Source organism: Uloborus diversus, chromosome 7 (genome assembly GCF_026930045.1).
Source record: "Uloborus diversus isolate 005 chromosome 7, Udiv.v.3.1, whole genome shotgun sequence".
Lineage (NCBI taxonomy): Eukaryota > Metazoa > Arthropoda > Arachnida > Araneae > Uloboridae > Uloborus > Uloborus diversus.
In genome coordinates this window covers 14,010,221-14,035,528 of record NC_072737.1, presented here as the reverse complement: position 1 = coordinate 14,035,528, position 25,308 = coordinate 14,010,221, and the positions used below count along the sequence as shown (strand labels likewise).

General features: G+C 36.6%; 1 protein-coding gene across 1 annotated transcript in view; it reads left to right on the top strand.

The window, feature by feature from the left end:
* The window catches only part of LOC129226271 (maltase-glucoamylase-like), a 70,312-nt gene that overhangs the window by 15,689 nt on the left and 29,315 nt on the right, over positions 1-25,308 (top strand). The window contains exons 5-10 of the mRNA XM_054860872.1: positions 4,144-4,256; positions 7,947-8,072; positions 9,891-10,025; positions 11,071-11,211; positions 16,306-16,422; positions 18,986-19,124. Of these exons, the coding sequence (XP_054716847.1) occupies positions 4,144-4,256; positions 7,947-8,072; positions 9,891-10,025; positions 11,071-11,211; positions 16,306-16,422; positions 18,986-19,124 (771 nt within the window). The remainder of the gene's footprint in view (positions 1-4,143; positions 4,257-7,946; positions 8,073-9,890; positions 10,026-11,070; positions 11,212-16,305; positions 16,423-18,985; positions 19,125-25,308) is intronic.

The following is a 25,308-nucleotide window of genomic DNA, read 5'->3' as shown; positions in this document are numbered from 1 at the left end:
ATTCACTGGAATATTCACGATGATAAGCACATATGCAGTGCGTATTATATATATCTAAAATTATTAAAATCTTTTATCTAAAGCGCGTTATTATATCTAAAATTTCAGTACATGCATATATAACTGTTAATGCATGTAATCTGTTAATTCATTGACAGTTAAGTATTGCATGAAAGCCATAATTTTATAAAATAATTAGGTATCTCACGAAATAGTTGAATGTCTAGTTATTTTATGAAAGAACAGAGCGACATGTCTTAAATGTAACGCGCATAAAGGAATAATAATTTAGTCATAAATATAGCAAAGGCTTGCATGAAACATATAACTTACTGCACAGTTGAATTTGCTCAACAAATGCTCCAGAAATCGCATTTTAAAAGTGAAACGAAAACATAAAACAAATATTGTAGATTCTTTCGTAAAAAAAAGGCTGCTCTATACTCCAAACTTATTGTGAAATTTATAATATTTGAATAGCGTAGTTATAATAGCGTACTTCTAAAATAAAGTACACAGTGTTATACTTTATGCATTATGAAATAAAGTTTGTAGTATTTACTTAGTATTGTTGCGAAATCTATTAGTTTTACTAGCAAGCCACATGTTAAGCGTGAATTTCCGACATAATGGTAAAAGTATTAAACAAATGCACAAAACTTCTTAGCCATCCCTTAAGTTAAAATATGTGCAGAAACAATGTATCAGGATGAATTACTTTTTGTATCACACATATGACTTATAATTAGCATTATAAAATTTCATTCTCCGTTAAACCATATTTAATGTGAATTGCAAACATAATTGTAATTAACAAACGCACAAAATTCTTGATTAATTCAAACTATAAGATGAATTATTATTTGTATCAAACATATAACTTATAATTAAATGTCTAATAATCAAATGAATCTTACAGTAGCCACATTTTAAAAGTGAATAGCAAACATCATGATAGTAATATTAAGCATATATAGTCCTCTTAGTTCTTAAAATTAGAGACATGCAGAAGCAAACTAACTTTAAACTGAGTTATTATTTGAATCATAGACGTAACTTACTGTTAACATTGTGAAAGCTAATTCTGTATCAAGTGAAATTTTAAACGTGAATTGCAGATCTAAATCTTTTCTAAAGCAATAAACATACTCAAGAAACATAAAAAAATTCAGGTACTTACAGCTTCAACTGAAGAGTCCTTTGAAAAATTTTTCTTTCATAGTTTATTTGACGTGTAGAGTATAGCAGATTTAGTTTAAGAATTGTTTACACGTTGTTTTGTTGCTCTTTAAAATGACAGATCTTGTCGATTATAGTTTTATTTATTTTAGTCTTGATCGACTTAAAAGAAAATTCCGTTTTGTTACCATTCTTCGAGCGAAAATTCTTAACATAAAATTACTTGAAACAACGCATGCATTCGTAATGTTTTTTTAAACTTGTCAACGGTGAAATGAAGTTGCCAGACTATTCGAACAAATTTTACTTAAATGTTTAACATGTGGCGCTACTTTCCGCTCTCGTGAATTTCTTCGTATCTATTTTGTTCAAAAATGCATTTTCGAAATCCGTTTTCGTAAAGTTTTACTTTGATCCTTGGATTTTAGGCATCGTTTTGCCAAATATTAGCAATGAACTTATATTTACAGTTGTCCATATTACTTTAAAATGTATTACTTAAAAAATATAAGCAATTTCTTTGTAACATAATTAAAGTTTCACGTTCAAAATGTGACAACAATAGAAGGAGTGATCACAATGACCCTGTGTAGGCACATACGTTTTTCATTATTTATGTTAATGTTATACATGTTATTTGCATGATATCTCTACATAGTATAAAATGAAGTCCCCAAAAAGCAGTTGTGTGTTTGAGCTCGCAAAACTCGAGAACTACCCGGCCGATTGCGCTGAAATTTTCACAGTTTGTTCCTTTAAGTCCTGAAAAGGTTTGCAGACCGGTTCGAATAAAATTCGATGAATAGTTCTTTTTTTATTCCAATTTACGTCCAATTTTCACATAAATTCTCATATATGGGGGTGGAAAATTACTTGCACATATTAGATAAGATAAAGATAAAATTTATTAACAAACAAAATACACATACATAACAGTAAGCAAAATTAAAAAAAAAGTAAAGTTAAAAAACTTACAAATTATAAAACATAAATTACAAACGTCATAACAAAACATTAAGAAAATCTTGACTATAGTTCAACATGAGTTAGTATTGAACTCAACACTAAAGAGCGCCAAAAGCACTGTCCGCAGTGTTTTTTAATTGGTTTAGTATGGAGTACAAACACAAATATGTATTAACAGTAATATTTACAAATTAATTTTACACAAGTAGTAAAAATTTTACACAGAACAATTATTGGACTGTTTGACTCCAGAAAAAAAAACACAATAACTCGCATTGAAACATTCAATAGTATAAAAAATACAATACAAAATCCCCCCCCCCCCGGTTGGCAAGTCAGTATATTTTATCAGCTAAAAGTTAATTATTGATAGAATGTCATTATTCTGTATATATTCATTGACCCCTTGTTTATATTTTTTGAAGTTCTTCTCATTCCTAACATCTTCCGTTAGTTCATTAAACAGCCGCGGTGCCAAGTAAAAGAATTGCTTTTTAATAATCGTTTATTTGGTTTTATAACTTTATATTGTTTACCTGAAACTCGAGTATTATATTGTTTTTCATTAATTTCAAACCAGTTATTGTTGTTATGCAAAAAATACAATATTCTCTGTGCATATATTTCTCTGATATTATAGATTTTCTCTGACTTTTGTAAAATAGTATCGTTTTTATTAAGTTCTTGTTTAGATCCATAACTTATTTTCAAAATTTTTGCATAAGTTCTATTTAAATTGGTAAGATTTGTTTCATAATCACCTCCCCATGCACAAATACCATACGTAATTATTGAGTTTATCCAAGCATAAAATAAACATCTAAGAAACTTTTTCCCAACTATATTTCTCAATAGATAAAGCCAATGTATTCTACCTCTTAATTTCTTCACAAGTTTATCAGTATGGCATTTCCATTTTAAATTTTCACTAAAAGTTATACCTAAATAATTTATATTTTCGACTCTTTCTATGGTAGGGCAGTTACAGTTATTTGTGCAGTCACATGTTGGTTCGTGATATTTTATGCCTAAATCAATTTTATTAATTCCATTCTTTTTTAAATCAAACTTTATATATTTTGTTTTATTTATATTAAGAGATAACATATTGTCAGTTAGCCAATTATTTATAGCAGTTAAATCAAGTTCTATTTGGTTTTTTATATCATTAATGCTCCTTGCAGAATATGTTAATGCTGTATCATCTGCATATAGAGTAATTGCACCGTATAATTTAATGTATGACATGTCATTAATATAGATTAAAAAAAGTAAAGGACCTAAAATTGATCCCTGATTGATATTAATGTAATTGATATTAATATTACATATCGTTAGAGAGGGTAGAATTTTCCGCTTTCTACGCAATTTGTTTCAGTGCTATAACTTTATTACGGCGGGAGTTATTTGCGTTTTTAGCTCGGTTTTTCTTAGGCTTAGCTGAAATTTAGGCACTACTTTCTTCATTAAATAAATCAATAAAAAAGTGAAGGAATTGTCCCACAGCTTTCTTTTTGACGCCATTGGAAAAAGCGACCTTTTTTACTTCAGATCTAACTCAACTTATGGTCGAAAAAATAAGCTTTTATCTCGAAAGGAAAAAAAGTTACAAGCTTTTTTAAATCAAGTTTCAGAAATCTCAATTCCATTCAAATTGTGAACCATTTTCTTTCGCATTTTAATTCCTTAAACCCATTTTATTTTGTGTTTCCATGGTTACGCATTTCAAATTCATCTCTCTGGATTTAATTTCTTAAAAGTATTTTAATATCTGTCGTCATTCTTTGGAAGGGAAATCGTGAAGTTTTTTTTTTATTTATTTAAGCCTGATTGTTGAATATAAGTCACTTGAAGCAATTTTTATTTTCAAGGTGGACCGGGCAAAGCCGGGCAACGCAGCTAGTGTAGTATAATATAATGTGCTTTATATGTTTCTTAAATATTTCGTCATTTTTGCCGCGTACTAATTTTTTTTCTTTCTTTTCCATGATGCAACAGAAGCCACGCTGATGCCCGCCCCCGCTATTTCCTTTCGTACTATTGGCGGAGTGTTGGACTTCTTTTTGATCGTTGGGGACAACCCTGAGCACGTGATACAACTTTATACTTCAGTAAGATAACGCCTTTAATCAGATTTCACACGTTTTTACTTCCTTTTACAAAAAAGGAAGTATTGTATTCGCGAAAAAAATTTCACCCAAAAATCGGCCATAATTTCCATTTTGCTCAACCCTAAATGAATGTTGAGTTTTTTTTTCGACCCGACCACACGCGGATAAGTGCCTAAGAACGTATAAAAACCCGAAGTATCCATTTTGACATTCCCCGAGTTAATTACAACGAGTTTTCTTGTGACGTCCGTACGTATGCGCGTATATGCGGATGTGTGTATGTGTGTATGTCGCATAACTCAAGAATGAAATGTCCTAGAAAGTTGAAATTTGGTACGTAGACTTCTAGTGGGGTCTAGTTGTGCACCTTCCTTTTTGGTTGCATTCGGATGCACCAAAGGGGATCTTTTGTCCCTTTTTAGGGAGGAAATCATTGTTAATTTCGATGTAAACTCAAGTGGTGTTATAATTTGGCGGACACTTGGCGATATATCGCCAGTCTTTTGGTCGCCAAGTTTTGTCGCCAACTTGACGACAAATTTGGCGATTATTTTTTTTTTTTTATTTTTAAATCTGGTTTCGATTTGGCCACTGTTGGTGATATTTAGAGAGTAAACTATTGAATCACATTAAAACTGCCAATAATGACAAAATGACATTAAATTGGAGTAAAAGGAAGTCATGTGATGCACACATCAGCTCGTTTAAAAAACGAACCTATTTCAAAAGTAGAAGTGAGGGGGAAAAAATCCAACTACCCTTCACACAACTTTAAGTTGCGATGAAATGTGAAATATAAATTACTTTTTTAAAACAAATACGAGAACTACTGTGTATTTATAAAATCTTGCACTTAAGGAAAATTCATTACGAAAAAGCTTCTTCAGATTTTAGCAAAGTTCTACTTTTTATTTTGATTCTCATCTCAAAAAAGGTTTTTTTCGCAACGTTAAATCATTTCTACAGGTGAACCTTTTACAGCTTTGAGAAGCTTTTTACGATTTTAAACTTCGTGTCAGGCACTAGCTCAGCCAGAGTTTGCCTTCAGAGAGTGAGGGTTTGGTCCTAACAATCCTCACACTGATATGAACTGTGATATTCAAATCGGCAATATGTGTTAAAACCAAAGATTTTGAGGGACTGACTTTCAACCCCCTCGCGGCACTCCTGGGATGTTTTCCTTTCATAAGCAGCATTTTTAGCTTTAGATTTTAGATTTTATTAAATACCTTTTGCTAATATTGTTCCAGTACAAAAAAAAAAAAAATGATGACGTAAGGATCGAAATAAAAAATAATTCAGTTTTTAAAAATAAATATTCTTTATGAATGCGAAAATAAACCCCTGTACTTTTTTAAAAAGCTTGCACAAGAATTATGAACTTTTTACTTAACTAACATATTGCACCCCAGCAAGAAAAGTAACACAACTTTAAAAAAAAAAAAAAAAAACAGCATTAGTGAAAATCAAGGTTTTAAGCATAGTAGTTAAAAGCGATTAGTTTCCAGTGTGATGTTTACTATTTAGTTTTTTATTGTCTAAATTAATAATGCATGCTAAAATTTCGAAGATTTTTCGTCGAAATTATAAAATTTTCATGATGTGTCACTATGGATTATATCGTTTTTACGGCACCACACCAGTTATGTAAGCAAATTTTTCGAGTTTTGTGGCAAGAAAGAGCATTAAATTTATGTTTTAAATCAATATTTACTCCACTGTTTCTCTTAATTTTGAGTCAACTTTCTTTGCGGTGTGAACAGTACTATAATTTCGTGGTATGTCTCGTGCACTTACGTAGGACTCGATTGCAGAAGCACAAAACAGTCCCCTATTCGGTTAAAAATAAAAACTTAAACGTTTCACCAAGATTCTGGTAATTCCACGTACCTTCATAAGAACGCACCATTTTCAAAATAAATAAAACTCATGCTATTATTTGGACTAGATGATAAATCACTATAACTATCACAACAGGATAAGAGGATAGTTTATAAATTGTTTAAAACAGTTTCAAGCCAATGCATTTTCATTACTTATTTCCATGCATAATTCGGGCCGTTCGTGGTGTTTGTTAATTTATACTTTGATTTGTTAAAAATAAATATACAAACGTTGCAATCATCTATCGCAAACAAATTTTTTTTTGGTAGTTTTTTACGCGTTTTTGAAATGGATAAATATTGAAGGGATGTAAGAATGTATTCGATTTCGCATTAGCAAATTTATACGAAAGTTTTATTCGGGTTTCAGAAAAATCGCTATTTGACTTTTATTACTAAAATTTAGAAGATCGATTGAGTATCTTGGTTCTAAGTAAACTAAATACAGATAGATAGAGTGATGGAAAATAACTAAAATGTGCTTTGTACTAAAATATTATTTAGCGAAAGAACAGCGTAAATAATGCACAAATAGTTAAGAAAATGCTGAAAATAGCTGTTTGAAGACTACTACACTGGAGCCTTTCTTTTGTGTAAAAAAAAAAAAAAACCCGCTCAATGCACTACAAATTTAGCCCTTGTTTTACTTATAAAATATGAAACAACTTTTTGTTGAAATATGTTTCCCTACAAAAATTGGGCTAGTAACTCGATTTTTATACAGGTATTTAAGTCGAGTACGTTTATTTTCCATTTGATTTAAATCTTTTTCTGCAAGAGGTAGATTTTTTACCAAATGCCAGTTTTAGATTTTGTCAGAAATGAATATTTTTGCAAATTTTTAGACACGACATTTACTGTGGCCTTCGCTTCCAGGCCAAGCACAACAGGCTTCAGAATTACTTCTCTCTAGTGCTATCTATAGGAAATTTGTAAGTGTGCTGTTTCGATAAATTGAAGCACAAATTACTTGTTTAGTAGGACAACTAAAGTACTACAACTCAGCTAACGTAATTCTAGTCCAGTAATGTAGTTCTGATTTAAAAAATAAAATAAAGAAACGGCTTTGAGGCCGTCATATAGCAGAGTAATTAAAACTAGAAAGACGATGAAATTCACAGGGCCGCCGAGAACCAACTCCTTTCTTTTGTCAGATTTAACGCCCTCCCCAATCCCATAACTTTATCCTCAACAGTCAAAACTAATCCAGTTTTCAGTCGGGCTTCAAGTTATCAACTTGGCTGACTTCTGCGGTCCTGGAAAATGAAAAGTGAGACGATGCTTCAATTAAAACGACAGAAAATGTTGGGACGAGATGACTCAATTTAAATGAAATATGGGAGACACCCAACTTCTGCAGTGCCTCTCGACTACATTGCTGGTATAGCAGTTAGTCGAAAGTCGGCGCCTTTGAGCATAGAAAAAATATAGAGTTGGGGGGGGGGAGAAAAACAGCCTTGTTCCAGAAGTTTATGATATTTGATGTGTAAAAAATCGATTACAGAACGGTTGAAAAATTTATTCAACAGAGTATGAAGGTAAAAAAAAACTGTTAGGATACAATGATGATTCAAACATCGCAACAAAAGCAACTGCCTTCTCCAGGCTTTGGGGCCGTAGATTTACAAAATTGCCTGCGTTTGTAATAGGTGTGGCAAATAAGGTTGATAGGTTTCAATGCTATAAATGTAAGTAATGGAAATTATATTTTAATTTTCTGTTCTTTAGTTATAAATATACTTAAAAAAAATGTGCCATTCCTTGTTATGTCTCTGCAATGAAGAAATAACTTTGTTTCCATTTGCAGCTCGTGGGGAGACCAGTAATGCCACCTTACTGGGCACTAGGATTTCAACTCTCTCGATACGGATACGACAACATGGAAAACCTGAGGACGGCCATAAACAGGACGAGAAGTGCTGGAATCATTCAGGTACGTTTGTGCCACTTAGCAATACGTAATCCTACATTTCATGAAAATAAAAAAAATGTTGCATTTTGTTCACATAAACTCTGAATATGGAAAATAGAATTAGAAGGCATGTGAAAACTAAATTACTTTTTTTGAGAAAAAACAACGGCAGGGGGAAAGAGGCTGAGTTCTGTGACTTGAACTTCACAGAGATGTATCACCTCAAATATTAACAAAATTTGTCTTATTTTTTAAATATGTGAAACAATAGACGTCTAAAATCCGATACATAAAGCATCAGAACAATTGTGTGCTTTAAAACAATATATTAAGTAAAAGCTGAAAGCTTTCCGTGCGCAGAATTACATTACCCAATCGGGCAAACATAACTCATCTGCCCGAGACGATAAGATATGAAGCTTAAATGCAATTGCAATTACAAGCTGAAAAATCCTTCACTTTTTACTTTTTTTTATACACATAAAACACATCTCAGCATGTTACAAATTTTTTGGCTTGTTCGCATCGAGTAATGCGATTTGCTTTATTTGAAGAGGAGAACTTCGTTTTGAGAGAAACGAATAGTTTTATTAATCAAATGCATGAGGCATTATGAAAGCATTCGGGGTTATTTTTCCATTTACCGTTCATGCACTATCCCCGCAGCAGACATTTTCATCTTAACAATAAATATATACAGTGCTGGTAAAAAAAACTGCATCACCCTCGAATTTTCAAAACAATGGGATTATGTGAGAAGTTTTGGTCGACCGATTAACGATGAATGTATGTGAAATTCTGCAAAACTTATGAAATAAACATTTAACGGCAGGAATCCGATAATTGTGTACGTAGATCGGGGCTGTTTCCGGGCCAAGGCAAACTGCTGACCCAATGCTCATTTTTCTATTTCTGAACCTGCGTGTGAGTTTAGAGAAAAAAATTTACTTAACCCCATGTCAATTTAAGTCTAATGGCAGTATAAAGGTTTTTAAATTGTTACATACCAGTTTTGCCCTATGGCACGGAGCAGAATCATCCCGGAAAATGATGTTTGGAACTGAAATAAAGTGATCCCGGATAGTAGGAAGATTTCTCCTCCAAAATGCCAACTGAGCGTTTATTGTTCATCGCGCAAAGTGAAGCCCACCAACTCCTTGATCAGAAATACATCCCCAAATCATCTGGGATACGGAATGCTGGATTGTGTGTTGAATGCAGTCGGGACGATATTCCTCTCCTTTGCGGCGCGGGTGATGCAATTTTATTTACCACCACTGTATATTATAAGTAAATCCTTAAAAGGTTTCAAGCAACGGCAATATCAATATTTTCAAATCTGCCGTTTGCAAACGATCGCCAATGAAACAACGCGATAAGGAGGAAGAGATTTTAATTGCCTATTTCGCGAAATGTGCTTGCAGAGCTTTCCTTCCCATTTCAAAGTGGGATGCTACCTCTATTAGAGTTCTTACTCTGTGTTGCCAGCTTTCAACTATGGTAACACGTTGACATTTGTTGAGAAACACAAATACTCTAAATATGTCTTTCCTTTGTGGCCCAAGCGTCAATAATCACTACTAGTTTTGTCTTCCAAATCACTACATGTGGGGTAATGCTGTTTGCTCCTATTTAACCTGTTTCTAATGACCTTAACTGACCCTAGACATATTTATGCTATTTCTTTATTTTTCTGATTATATTTCTACAAGAGCATAAATACCGCTGGTTGGTTGGTTTCATTGGGTGTTGTGGCGCAAGAACCTGATTAGGCTATACTGCTTCAGAAATGCCGCTGGAAGTTGCGTAAATAACCAAAAAAAAATATTTTTATTCCAGGAGGTGCAGTACTTGGACATTGACCACTTTGAAGGAAATAAGGATTTTACTTATGACAAGGAAAGGTTTAAGGATCTCCCAGAGTTTATAACCGATACCAAGAAACAGTACGGGCTTAAATGGATTATAATCCTGGTAAGTCTTCTGTTCAATGCTTCCTGTAAGACGTTAACTGCAATTATTTTGTGCTATACTGACCTGAACCATACGATAATATAATGAAAAAAATCTATATAAGTAGGTAGCAATCGAAAGAGCATAGCAAAACATGTCTCTTGGAAGCTTTAATTATTTCCCCTCGTGCATCCGTTATCGAATTATAAGGTGTTAAATTCTGCCGAAGTTTTAAGGACATTTACCAAACTTAGTAAGTTTCGGTGAAAAATGGATGATATCTCCCACACGCATTGCAGATGGATGTGCTGCAACATGCAATAAATGAATTCTCGTGGTACTTCCATTTGAAAAAAAAAAAGCATTTTTTTAATCAGCAACTTGGCGATATATCGCAAAGTTAGCAACGAAGCCTTCGCGACCAAAAGCTTGGTGATGTATCTCCAAGTGGTCGCGAAGTTATAACATTACTTAAATAAAAAGTGAACTGAATAATGCACTTTTGCAAGTTATAAACAAATAATTTGTACATACCAAAAGAAAAAAAATACCACTTAAATTAAATTTGCATGAAGGAAATTACAGTTTCGTTCAAAAAAAATTAATTGCATTTCATATTTTAAACAAAAAGGAATCATTCCAAGCTATATCCAACCACAGAGCAGATCTCTATATGCCATGATTCTCTGCCACAACCTGTAGTCATATTTTGCACTTTTGAGATAAAAAGTTAAGGGTGGAATCTGTAGCTTATTGACTGCAAGAAAGCGTTGTTTTGCATTTTAGTTTAAATTATTACACTGCCGTAGTAAGATAAAGCGCTGAATCTGAGAATTGTTTATCATTTTAAATTTTTTAAAAAAATTTGTCATTTGTTGTGTGTTAGTTTTATTGTACAAGCTTGCTTATTTGGTTTCCTGTGCAAAGATAAATTGACACAACTTATCAATTTATCATACAAAGTGAAAGTTCGGAAAAGGTCCTAAAGAACACACGATTTATCTTTTTACCTAAAATTGAGCTCTTTGATACATTTCTTTAAATAAAGCATGATTTTGCCCTCTAGGATCCAGCCATTCCTGCTGCCCCCAATTATGATGTTCATGAAGAGGGTATTAAAAGGAAGGTATACGTGGAGCGATCACCGGCGTGGTCTAAGGAAATGTTCCCGGAACACGTTCGAAATAAAACAGCAGTCTACGGAAAGGTAAACTGACGCATTTGTAGGAATCAACCTAATAAATTGTTACTACATACGAGGGAAAATCAAAAATTCTTTGCGCCTATTTTTTATTCGCTAAAAACAGGTACATACTGGTATTTACAAGTATACGTAGCATACTACGTGCCTTAAGCTATTTCGCCACATGGTTACTACACCGGTTCAGACATTTGTCCCAACGCAGCATTAAATTAGAGATCCCCTTGGGGTAGAATTCTTCTGGCTGCCTGTGGAACCACTGTCAGACCGCGTTCTTGGCTTTTTCGTCACATATGAATCTCTGTCCTGTGTTAGAAATTTCTTCAGTGGAGCGAAAATCACTAGGGCAAGGTCTGGATTGTAGGTGCTGTGGCGTAGTGAAATGATTGTTACGCGTCAACCAGTAACAACAGTTTTTGGAGACTAAAAATTTATTCGTACTCTCTGGATTATATGCACACGCAAGTATTTACACTATTTACAGTCTTCTTCAAGAAAATGAACATATGTTATTTCACAATAATCCTTTTTGCTTCAAACGGAGGACTTTAAGAAATGGTATGCAGTTCACACTTTACAACTGTAGCGGCACGACAACAGAGTCGGGCCTCTGGAACCCAGTTCCAACTTTATGAAAAAATGTTCCGTACACCAGGTACGCGGGACCACAGGTATTTCTCCACGACTCCTTATCACGGAGTCCAGACGTCGTCTCCACGATCCACCAAAATCTTCTTGGCACCAGAACCTAACCAGAGGCGTGTCCTTGCCAATTTTAATTTTTTTTAATTGGTGGACTTCCTGGCGCTGCGATCGTAGCTAAGTCAGAAAGAGATTTGATTTGCTTGACCGCAAGCACCAAAAAGTCTACACCCGCCCACTGCACTCGGCATCACGGCACAAGATCACACGCGACCGTGAACATTGGCCCTCAATAGGTGCGACACCGCCAAAGGACCTTCCGGTATCCCAGCCTATTCACAACCCAGACTGGACGGCGTAGACTGTCAATCTTGGTGACCTAGCAAGGTCGTCCAGCAGTAGGAACACGTGTAAAGGAGCACGTCACAGTGCCCCTATGAAGTGCTATGGGCTTTTGTCCGTTGCTCCATACAAAACGAATAACACTTCGCTGCTCATAAGTTGTGAACGTCTGAAGAACAACCGTCATCTTAAATGACTGATAGCAACTCCGCTCTTCCGAGCAAAAAGCAGATACGGCTGGTACGGTTTAAAGAACTGTCACTGCTGGTAATGTATTTGTTTGCTTTTTATTCACAGCCTAAAAAAATAGACGCAAAGACTTTTTGATTTGCCCTCGTATTTCATGTTTCAACTTGTTCTTTTTGGATTTTTAGTAACAAATTTCATTAGGAAATAAGCATATTTCAGCAAGGATCTCTAGATCGCCTAGTGAACGGTCCTATTCTTAGTGAATTACTTACTCGTTTCTGCAAAAACCAAATTCAAGATCGACTTACGGCTGTAAACAAAGCCAATTCGAAAGGCAAACCTTGAGTCGAAATTCAAGAGATCTGGAGGACTTACTGTAACAAACCTCGAGCGGAAGCCCGAGGGTTGCCCTTCCTAGGCTCTCTACATGCCATTATCAGGGTTGGTAAAAAAAGAACCCGTTTTTTTTGGTTTAAACTAGGTTTTTTTGGTTTAAACCAGGTTTCTTTTGGTTTAAACCAGGTTTTTTTTGGTTTAAACCAGTTTTTTTTTGTTTAAACCAGATTTTTTTGGTTTAAACCGGGTTTATTTGGTTTAAACACTATTTTTAAGAAAAACAATTTTATTTTAGAAAAATCATAAAGATTTTATGAATTAATTGTTAAACAACGTTTAATGTTAAACCGCGGTTTAAACCATGGTCTAAACCAACGCGCTTTAAACCAAACAGCCCTGCCCATGATTGCCTGACTGAGCTGCTCCAAAAGATAGGTATCTTAACATCTAGTACCTGTCTAATTTGCGGTTCTGGCAACATCAATGCAGCTCATCTCCTCTCCTGCTCTAAATTTGACCCAACTGATCAAAAGCTAAAATTACTCGGAAAGCTTTATTGGTCTTCGCGATCAGTCATGGACTTCCTGAAATGACTTTCTCTTTGACTCTGCTACAATTGTAAAATCCTCTACTTTACAGATTTCTTTTTGATTTTAAATTGTTGTTTTTTTTTGTATGTTCAATTGTTTAATATAGTTACTTTTCCTATTTTTGGCTGCCTTTTATCTATGGATTTCTTCTCTGTATGCCTTTTATCCATAGATCTTCTTTACTAATAATAAAGCTGAAAGTCTCTCTGTCCGGAGGATGTCTGGATGTCTGTAGGATGTCTGTGACGCGCATAGTGCCTAAACCGTTCGGCCGATTTTCAGGAAATTTGGCACAAAGTTAGTATGTAGCATGAGGGTGTGCATCTCGAAGCGATTTTTCGAAAATTCGATGTGGCTCTTTTTCTATTCCAATTTTAAGAAAAAAATATCATAAGATGGATGAGTAAATTACGAAATTATCATAACGTGGAACCGTAACATGGGCACAAGCCAATTGGCGAGATACGAAATGATCATAACGTGGAACCGTAACATGGGTGCAAGCCAACTGGCGAGAAAATTCACCATACATTATTTGTAAATATTCAGGCGAACCAAAAGACCTTATGATTTTTCTATTACGGGCAAAGCCGTGCGGGTATCACTAGTCCTGAATAAAGCCATATGAGGCAGTGAGAAGCAAAGCGATGCAAGAGGATTATTTTAAGTTTCGAGTAAAACGCGTTTAAAGCTCAGATCCTAGGTAGACTTTCCTTGAAATTTTTTTCTAAATCATGCTATACAGCGGCACCTACAAGAGCTACTAGTACCTTCTCTTGCTCCAAGACAGAGGAGAGGTTCACCTACCATTTGTACTGAGTATCTCCAAAATTTTTAATTTTGCCACTTGCATCCCTTTGCTTCACACTACCTTCTATGTAACAACATAACCATATTTCTGGCACATTAACCTTATGGTCATTCTATTCTCAGGAACGGCGAAATCACCTTACAAAACGCTAACTTTAGGCTTTGAGCCTCTTTTTATACAAGCAAATATAGTTGTGCTACCGACAGAAGGCGGATGAACTGGAAGCGGAAACAGAACACTTCATTTTGTAGTTGGTAGGATCAGCACGAACGCTCAGGCAGTAAAAAATACTGCTTGCGCGTTCTTACTAATCCTACCTATTACAGAATGTATTAACCACACTTCCTTAGTGTGCATCTGAGATGTCTGTTTTTTGCTGGCGGCTCCAAGTTTAGAATATATTTACACTTGGAGCAAAATTGAGAATCTACCGAAGAATCCACAGAATGCAACTCTGCTCCACAAACTGAAAGCAATATCTGGGTAATAAGCTAAAGATTATCACCTGATATTCGGGGCTTATCTTCAAAAAGTTCAGGTACTGGAAAATTTGCAGAAAGTCAGAAAAAAGACCCGGGACGCCAAAGTAAGGAAAAAAATCCTACAATTAATGTATTACTAATTATTTAAGACAAAGGAAATGTACAGTTGCCGCTGCTTATATGAATAACGTTTGACCGAAACAGTTTTCTTTACTAATAAGTTCAAAGTCTCTCTGTCTGGATATCTGGATGTCTGTAGGATGTCTGTGACGCGCATAGCGCCTAGATCGTTCAGCCGATTTTCATAAAATTTGGCACAAAGTTAGTTTGTAGCATGGGGGTGTGCATCTCGAAGCGATATTTCGAAAATTCGATTTTGTTCTTTTTCTATTTCAATTTTAAGAACACTTTCCGGAACAAAATTATCATAAGATGGACAAGTAAATTACGAAATTATCATGACGTGGAATGGGAGAGTGAATGAACATAGCCAACTGGCGAGAAATTCGTCATCCGTTATTTGTAAATATACAGGCGAACCGAATGACCTTTTAATTTTCAACTACGGGCAAAACCGTGCGGGTACCACTAGTGATTCCATAAAGCGGCTGATTTAATAAAGTGGCTAATTTCATAAAGCTGGTATTAAAATATATATTATAGCTAATTACAGCTGGTTAAATTTTATTCTGTTCTTGACAATTTGATTCATTGAAGCGGTTGATTCAATTAACCTTGACATATTGATTCATTCAAGCGGTTGATTCAATTAACCTTGACAATTTGATTCATTAAAGGGGTTGATTCAATTAACCTTGACAATTTGATCCATTAAAGCGGTTGATTCAACTAACCGGCGTCAACTGTACTGAAAGAATTTAGAAATTCGAAGAGTTTTTTTTTTTTTGTTCAATAATAATGTTTTTCAGAAAAATATAACCTCAGTAATGTCGACAGTTTCTTTAGCACATTTGAATTTTAATAGCGATTAATTTTCTTTTACTTACTAGTTAAACTTGGATTTTTAAAAGAATAGTCCTTTTTACTTCCTTTTACAAAAAAGGAAGTATTGTATTCGCGAAAAAAATTTCACTCAAAATTCGGCCTTCATTTCCATTTTGCTCACCCCTGGATTAGTATCCATTTTGACATTCCCCGAGTTAATTACAACGACTTTTCTCGTGACATCGTATGTACGTATGTATGTGAGTATGTGCGTATGTATGTCGCATAACTCAAGAACGGCATGTCCTAGAAAGTTGAAATTTTGTATGTAGACTCCTAGTGGGTCTAGTTGTGCACCTCCTCTTTTGGTTGCATTCCGGTGTTTCTAAAGGGGTCTTTTGCCCCTTTTTGATCATTGTTAATTTCAATGTGTACTCAAGTGGTGTTATACTTTGGCGGACACTTGGCGGTGTATCGCCAGTCTTTTGGTCGCCAAGTTTTGTCGCCAAATTGGAGACAAATTTAGTGATTTTTTTAAAAAATCTGGTTCCAATTTGGCCACTAGTGGTGATATTTAGAGAGTAAACTATTGAATCACAATAAAATTGCCAATAATGGGAAAATGACATTAAAATTGGATTAAAGGGAAGTTATGTGATGCACCACACTTCAGTTCGTTTTAAAAATATTTTCACAATTAACTTTATATACCTGTTGCACTTTATGTATGTCACACACATCTTTTTTTGTCAAATACCTCTAGGTGTGGCCAGCTGATGTGGTTGCCTTCCCGAACTTCTTCCGCGATGAAACAGCTGATTGGTGGACAGAAAGCATCGTAAAGTATCATGATACGTTAGCGTTTGATGGACTGTGGATTGTAAGTAATGTACTAAATCAAAAATATAGCCTAGTGAATGTTAACATTTTTCCTTACAAAATAATTTATTTTTCAATGCTTGCCAATGAGAATACACTGTCAGCCCCGCTTAATCGGGTAACGGATATACGAATACCCCGCTGATACAAATAAAACCTCCTGGAACCGAATATTTCCCAGTAGACACAATGTTAAAGATCTCCGCTTAATCGAATAATTTCCCCGGATAATTGAATAATATTAACCAGATTTAGCAAATATTTTTTATGAGAAAAATGTTAAATAAAATAGAAAGAAATTAAGTAAGAACAATTATTATCGTTGAATGCAGGCAAAACAACATTCATATTACATCAAAACGTTTCTACTGCTATTTTAAATTTATTTTGCCTTTGTTATTACAAAAAAAACTGCAGTCGATAATTAAGTTAGATAACACAAATAAATATGCACGTTTTAGACAATGAGAAATTGATAAATATTAAATGTTAGATACGGTAGACGAGGAGGGGGAAAAAGGGGACAGAAAAGGGTTCCCAAAAGACCTTGAGCAAGAACTTTCTTATTATGGAATTTTTCAAAAAAATAACGTACTGAAAAAAGGTGCTAAAACAAATATTTCTTAACTCAATTTGTAGGTTACTTTTTTATAATTTCCATGCGTACTAGTATGGTTACTAATTATTGAACTATTTTGTTTTAGTTTATTTCAAAAACTTTTTAGCAATAACATTAACTATTCCCTATATATAGCTAGCTATTTATTATTAGTGTTACGTTTTGACAAATGTTGTCAATTTAAAGAGGTAAATAAAATTTCCCCTGTTAATCAAATACCCAGCTTTATCGAATAATATTTCTTGGAACCAACGATCTTCGATTAAACGGGGCCGACAGTATATATATATAAAAAAGCAAAATTATATTTAAAAAAAATAATTTTTTTTATGAATCTTCAAATTGTTCCTTGAATTTCAAGTTTAAATTTTTTTTAATTTTTCAATGGTGTTTAGAAGATTTTTGATCGTGAAGGGGTTTTATGTTCGATTTGTTTATTTCTCTTTTGACAGTTACAGAGAATAATTGTTATTCTTTGCATCCGTCAAGGATGCTTCATGATTAATTTAAGAGGGAAAAAAAGAATAAACGAATGTCCTATGCGCCGCCAAACATAGCATGAAGTGTTAAGCTAGATCACAGAATTATAAATGCTAGACTGAATAAACTGTTGTCAACACTTCATTTAGTTCTGTTTGTTATTTAATGATGTTAGTTATTTAGTTTGGCAAACGATGGAGAACCTAGTAAAAAAAGAAAGAACCTGGAAGCTCTCGATGATCTTATTTCAAAACAGCTGGAAAAATTGATTTTTTTTTTTTTTTTTACGAACATAAACTTCCGAAAAATACCACAATACCAAAAATCCACATAACCAGAATCAATAAACAAGGTGGTCTGATTCATCTTGAAGAGAGGATTGGGACTGATTAAAGTAAAACTCGACTTGCAGGACATGAATGAGCCTGCTAGCTTCGAGATGAATTCCGACTAACCAGAATCTACGAACCAGGTGCACAGTGTTTCGATTTAATACAAGCCAGCTGGACAAAAGTCAATTTCAGAATTCATCATTTCATCAAACAAAATTAAAGAGCTCCTAAATTCACATGATTTAATTGTTCAAGATGGATAGCACTTATACTAGTAAGTGCTTTTTTCCCTAATTTAATTACTCTATGTGATAATTAAACAACATTAAAAATTGTTTTGAATATAAACGAAGGAGTCTTTCCTTGTTTAAAATCTTTCAAGTGATGGTAAGGATTTTACCTGGCCCTAATTTTCTGTATACAATAGCTGCACTTTTCCCATTATTAATAAGGCGTATTATAGTCAGCACACTCTAGTACAACATACTTTTTTATTTCTAGAATACTTTCTTACGAGTAGGGATTTCTTTGAAGAATTATTGAAGCATCCAATGCTATGGGTAAAAAAAAATATGTTGTACACAAGTGTGCTGACTACAATACATCTTATTATTAATGGGAAAGCTGTAGCTACCATATAAAAAATTTTAGCCCGGGTACAAATGGGTACAAGTCATTGACACCACTTGAAAGTTTTGAAACAGGCAAAAAAATCCGTCGTTCATCTTTAAAAAAATTTTAATATTGTTTAACTATCAAATAGATTAGTTAAATTAGGAAAAAAAGCACTTAATTGTATAAAAAATATCCATCTTGAACAATAAAATCATATGAAGTTAGGAACACTTTAATTTTGTGTGATGAAAAGATGTCTGGATCTCAACTGATTTATTCAATTACAAACGGATACGTATCTTTGAACCTTATTACTCACGTGGCGGAAGGGAGTTAGACATAAACAAATAGCTAAGTATCAAGTTTTGGTTTATTGTTTGCATTACCCCAATACCAAAGTTTAGAATTTTGAACATGACTTTTGTCCTTCTAGCTTATACTAATCGAAACACTGTGAGGTGGTCTGATTTTTCTAGAAGAGGGGTGCGGGAGTGATTGAAGTAAAATTCTACTTGCAGGACATGAATGAGCCTGCTAGTTTCGAGACGAATTCCGACCATCCTTTCTACTGCGAATCCACTTGGGATCCTCCTCCTGAGGAATGCTGGAGCCTCAAATGCCCCACGAGCGCTTTGGAAGACCCACCATACAATCCATGTAAGTTTCCACCCAGGCTCACGATGATTTATTGACGCTAATAAAACTTTATTCTTACGATACACTGTTAAAACTACAGGTTGCTTTCGGCACCTTTCAGGGGTGAAACGCTTGTTCACCAGCGACATCCAATACGGAAACGAAATCGCACCTTTTACAAAGGTGAAAAATGGGCATCTTTTAAAAGACAGACAGAGGGGGTGAAGAGAAGGAACCTTCGGAAAGATAAATGGCACCCTTAACTGATTTCTACAGTAGATCCTCTCCCCACCCCCCGTATTGTGTGCGTTTTTTGAATATTATTGTGTTTATTGTTTGGGTCTATGATATACAATGTCTTGGTACGTTTTTCACATTGAATTGATTTTGGATTAAAACTTGTCATTTAAGGCTTTTGATCACATTTCAGACTTTCCAACATAATTTAGAAGAGTTCATGTGACTTCAAGTCCTCTATTCGAGTTGTAACCCTTGGATTGTTCAGTAGTTTTGAATAATATTGACATTTACTACAGCATGGTACCAAAAATTAGGCATTTATGGATAATTTACAGGCACAGCCAAAAATATTCAGTTATATTACAATCACGGAAAAATCAAATCGTTTCATCAATTGCAGGCGTTTCATAAACATTCAAAATGTTTTAATCAGGCGTAACATATTGTTACAAATCCTGTAAATAGTAATTATTGTAGTAACGTAACCTGTAAATAGTTTCCCGTAATGAATATACAACCCCTTTTTCATATGGCTAAAATATACGACCCCTATTCCCTTTTTGTTCATTGATAAAAATTTGATAACGGTCAACGCATTTCGAGAAGCGTGTGGAATATTTGAGAAAATTCTTTTCGGTGTATTTAAGCCGTTAGCGATGGATAAACAGTTAGTTTCGATTGGAATTTCGAACTGAGAGCGTTTTTGCTCTGTTTATTGCGAGGCATTTCGCTGTGTTGTTTTCGTATTTGGAAGTAAATACGTGTGTAAACGTTGAGTTTACGGTGTTGTGTGATAATTGCTTAATTGCTGATGAATAATTTAGCAGTGGTTGAAGATCTTTCCTGTACATAGTGTAAATAAATTTCCTGTGTTTTTATCAAGAACTGTGTCTTCATTTCAAGAAAGTGGAAGTCGCACCGAATCCGTTACAATTTGGCGCCCAACGTGGGGCTACTTCAGGACTTTCTTGCAGTAAGTGTGACTTTGGACATTTCTTCATAAAAACTTTTTGAATTTGGACTTTAATTCTATGGTGATTACTCGCGCAATGGATGAACAATTAAAACAACTGCTTGATGCAATCAACTCTGTTAAAAAGGAATTGGCGGCTAATCAAGACCAATTAAAAAGTGATTTGACTGAAAGTTTTACTGCAAATCAAGAACAATTAAAAAATGATATGGCGGCTAATCAAGAACAATTAAAAAATGATATGGCGGCTAATCAAGAACAATTAAAAAATGATATGGCGGCTAATCAAGAACAATTAAAAAGTGATCTGACTGCAAGTATGTTGGCAAATCAAGACCAGTTAAAAAGCGATTTAACGGTGCTGAAAAAGGACTTAACGTCTAACCAAGAAGAAATTAAAAACGACCTTATTTCGGTAAAGACTGTGATGGAAAATAAATTTAATGACATAGAGCATCGAGTTGATGCTATTGAAGAAAAATTTAATACCGTTGAAAGCCGATTCAATGCTGTAGAAAATAAATTTGAAGATGAAGATAGAAGATTTCATCTATTTAAAGAGATCTTTAAGGACGTGGAAAGGAGATTGGCGACCGCGGAAAGCAGCTCTGTACAGTTTGGCGCTCCCACATCGGTTGCTCGACCGTCCATTAAACTTGCCACATTTGATGGGAAAACTTCGTGGCAAGTTTACAAAACTCAATTCATGATAGTGGCGGAAGCGAACGGATGGGACTCTGCTACCAAGGCCTGTCATCTTGCAGCATCCCTGAGAGGTGACGCAGCGGACATTCTCCAGACCCTTCCGGACAGCCAGCGCCTGGATTTCGCCGCCCTCACAGCTGCGTTGGAGCTTCGCTTCGGTGAGAAGTGCCAGAAAGATTTCAGCCGACTCCAGTTGAAGTCCCGTTTCCAGAAAACTGGGGAAACCCTGCAAGAGCTTGCGGCGGACATCGAGAGACTGTCTCATCTTGCTTTTTACGACTGCCCTGCGGATGTTCGAGACAACCTGGCACTCAACTACTACATCGACGGGGTTCGAGATCCGGAAATCCAGAAAGCTCTACGGATGGCGGATGTCAAAGACCTGAATTCTGCTGTTGTGTATGCGATGAGATACGAGGCCGCCCAAGAAGCAACCCGTGTGGATCGCCATCTAATCCGGACTCAGGAAGCTGATGAGTCTGATTCCAGGTCGTCCCACCTCGCTGAACTTGAGAGACAACTCGGTGACTTGACAAGACATCTGAGCAACATAACAGCCCAAAAGAAACAAGAGCAGAAGTGCTGGAAATGCGGTAGTGAAGGACACCTGCGAAGGAGTTGTCCTACTCGCCAAGCTACGCGAGGGAAGGAAATCACCACCACTAAAGCTCTGCAGATTTCCTCTTCTAGTAGTGGCAGTGATGGACTTTTCATTTACGCACATGTAAATGGGAACCCCTGCAGACTGATTGTTGACACTGGAGCCAATGTGACAATCATTAGGACAGATGTGGCTCGTGAATTTGGATTGAAACTGCTGTGGACATCGCCACGCGTAAGTCTCCAGACTGTGACAGGTGACAAGATCGAGATTGACGGTAAAGTGGACTTGGAAATAGTGTTTGGGAATGCCACCTACCATCATACGGCATTCGTCGCTAACATCACGGACCCCTTCATTCTCGGATTGGACTTTTTGAAGAAATATGACTTCACTCTCGACTTCAAGACTAATGAGCTGCACTCGATGAGAGAAGACATAGCCGTTTTCCCTGCAGAAAGTGATATAAAATCCGCTCATCAAATAATAGCCCAAACAGATATATCGATCCCCTCAAGGTCAGAATCATTAATACCTGGCTCCCTTGCAGAAAGCAATAGCTTTCGATTTGGAATCATTGAATACCCTAACCTAAGCAATTACTTAAAAGGAGTGCTGGTAGCATCTACGCTTGTGGACCTTTCTAAGGATGTAATTCCTGTGAGAGTCGCCAACGTGAGTGAAAGGCCAAGGAATATCCGGAAAGGTGAAGTGTTAGCAACTTGTACTCCAGTAAACTGCATCATTAGAAGAATCAATTCCCCCGAGAATGTGTCTTCTGAGTCCTTGACATCGAAGTTAATTGGGAGTGCACCCTTATCGAAGGATCAAAGAACTGCTGCGGAACAATTGGTGGACGACTTCAAGCATCTGTTTTCATCTACATCGGAGGATGTTGGCCGTACGAATTTAACGCAGCATAGGATTTACACTGGAGAACACCCCCCTATTAAACAGCATCCAAGACGACTACCGTTCGCTAAGAAGGAAGAGGTTGAAACCCTTCTGAAAGAGATGAAGGAGAATGATGTAATCGAACCTTCATCCAGTCCTTGGGCCTCTCCCATCGTCTTGGTCCGAAAGAAAGATGGCTCCACCAGATTTTGTGTCGATTACCGACGGCTGAATGAAATCACCAAGAAAGACAGTTACCCTCTTCCACGGATAGACGACACCTTGGACACTCTTTCCGGACACAAGTGGTTTTCGACCCTGGATTTGAAGAGCGGCTACTGGCAGGTTGAGATACACCCTGATGACCGAGAGAAGACAGCGTTTACAACTGGACAAGGCTTATGGCAGTTTAAAGTGATGCCCTTCGGCCTCTGCAATGCACCAGCTACGTTCGAGCGTCTTATGGAGACAGTGTTAAGAGGACTTTCCTGCGAATCCTGTCTGGTCTACTTAGACGATATCATCATCGTGGGACGCAGTTTCGAAGAACATCTGGCAAATCTTAGGAAGGTGCTGCAAAAGCTTAAGGAAGCCAATCTGAAGTTAAGCCCGTCCAAATGTAATTTGTTCCGCCGGGAAGTGAACTACCTTGGTCACATCATCTCTTCTGAAGGTGTACAAACCGATCCAGAAAAGGTATCGGCAGTCAAGAGTTGGAGTCGTCCCGAAGACATCCATCAGCTGCGAAGTTTCCTGGGGCTCTGCACGTACTACAGGAAGTTTGTAAAGGGTTTTTCCAACATTGCACGACCTTTGCATAAGCTGACGGAGAGCAAGCAAAAGTTTGAATGGTCCAAAGAATGCGAAGATGCATTTCTACGACTGAAGGAGGCTTTAACATCAATGCCTATCCTCGCCTATCCTCAGCCTGAAAAATCCTTCATCCTGGACACTGATGCGAGCAACGAGGGCATCGGAGCTGTTTTATCCCAAGAAATTGACGGAAATGAACATGTCATCGCTTACTGGAGCAAATGCTTATCAAAATCGGAGCGAAATTACTGCGTCACCAGAAAGGAGCTACTGGCCATAGTGAAAGCTGTAGAACACTTCCATCATTACCTCTACGGCCGAAAATTTCTGCTTCGGACAGATCATGCCTCATTAACTTGGCTTTTGAACTTCAAAAATCCGGAAGGCCAGATAGCCAGATGGATACAGCGGCTCCAGGAATATGACATGGAAATCAAGCATCGAAAAGGGTTATCTCACGGTAATGCTGACGCTTTATCAAGGAGACCCTGTCCTGAGAACTGCCACTATTGTTCCCGAATCGAGAAACAGTATGGAACGACTAGCTCTACCGCCTATCAGGTGACAGTGACTCCAATATCATCAGAACCTGATCCATGGAGTGACGACCAAGTTCGAAAGGATCAACTTGAAGACCCCGACATAAAACCAATTTTAGAGTTCATGGAAAGTGACAGTCGACGCCCTAGCTGGCAGGACGTTTCTATCTTCAGTCCTGCAACAAAAAGATACTGGGCTTTATGGAACTCACTCCATTTACGGAACGGCGTGCTACACCGGAAATGGGAATCTGACGACGGCAAAACATCTAGGTGGCAGTTACTACTTCCCCGATCAAGGATTTCAGATGTTCTGAAAGAAATACATAGTAGTGCGACTGGAGGACATTTTGGTGTCTTGAAAACCCTCAATAAAGTTCGGGAGCGCTTCTTCTGGAGCAAGGCGAAGGATGACGTGGAGAAGTGGTGCCATTCTTGTGACGCCTGTGCTGCTCGTAAAGGACCGAAGAAGAGAAGCAGAGGGAAGCTACATCTGTACAACGTTGGAGCTCCTTTCGAACGAATTGGGATCGACATCCTGGGTCCTCTTCCAAGAACTGCTGATGGGAACAAATACATTCTTGTTTCCATCGACTACTTCACCAAATGGCCGGAAGCATTTCCCATTCCAGATCAAGAGGCTACCACCGTAGCAGAGACTCTAGTCCAACATTGGATCTCGAGATATGGAACACCTTTGCAGATTCATTCCGATCAAGGGAGGAATTTCATCTCTGCTGTGTTTAAGGGCCTATGTCAAATTTTCGGAATTGAGAAAACTAGGACAACACCACTACACCCACAATCGGACGGCATGGTGGAGAGATTTAACCGCACAATCCTAAATAATCTCTCGCTTATGGTCTCCAGAAATCAACAGGATTGGGACAAGAAGCTACCTTTGTTCCTGCTGGCCTACCGCAGTGCTGTCCACGAGACTACCGGATTTGCCCCATCTCAGATGCTCTTCGGACGAGAGCTTCGGCTACCTTGTGATCTCGTCTTCGGTCGTCCTCCGGATGCGCCTTCATCGCCTGAGGAGTACATCCAGGATCTCCAGGCCCGGTTGGAAGACGTTCATAACTTCGCACGAGAGCGAATCAACATCGCGGCGGAGAAGATGAAGACCCGATACGACACAAGGTCTACTGGACATGAATTCAACGAAGGCGACAAGGTTTGGTTATGGAATCCCATCCGACGGAAAGGTCTGTCACCCAAATTGCAGTCGCATTGGGATGGACCCTACAAAGTCCTTAACCGACTAAATGACGTCGTAGTGAGGATCCAGAAATCACCTAATGCAAAACCTAGGGTTGTACATTATGATCGGTTAGCCCCATACTATGGCCATAGTTCTTGAGTATTATGTAAACAACCATGGTTGATAACATAAAAGTTGTAGATAATTAATTTTTGCTTTTAATGTTTAGTAATATT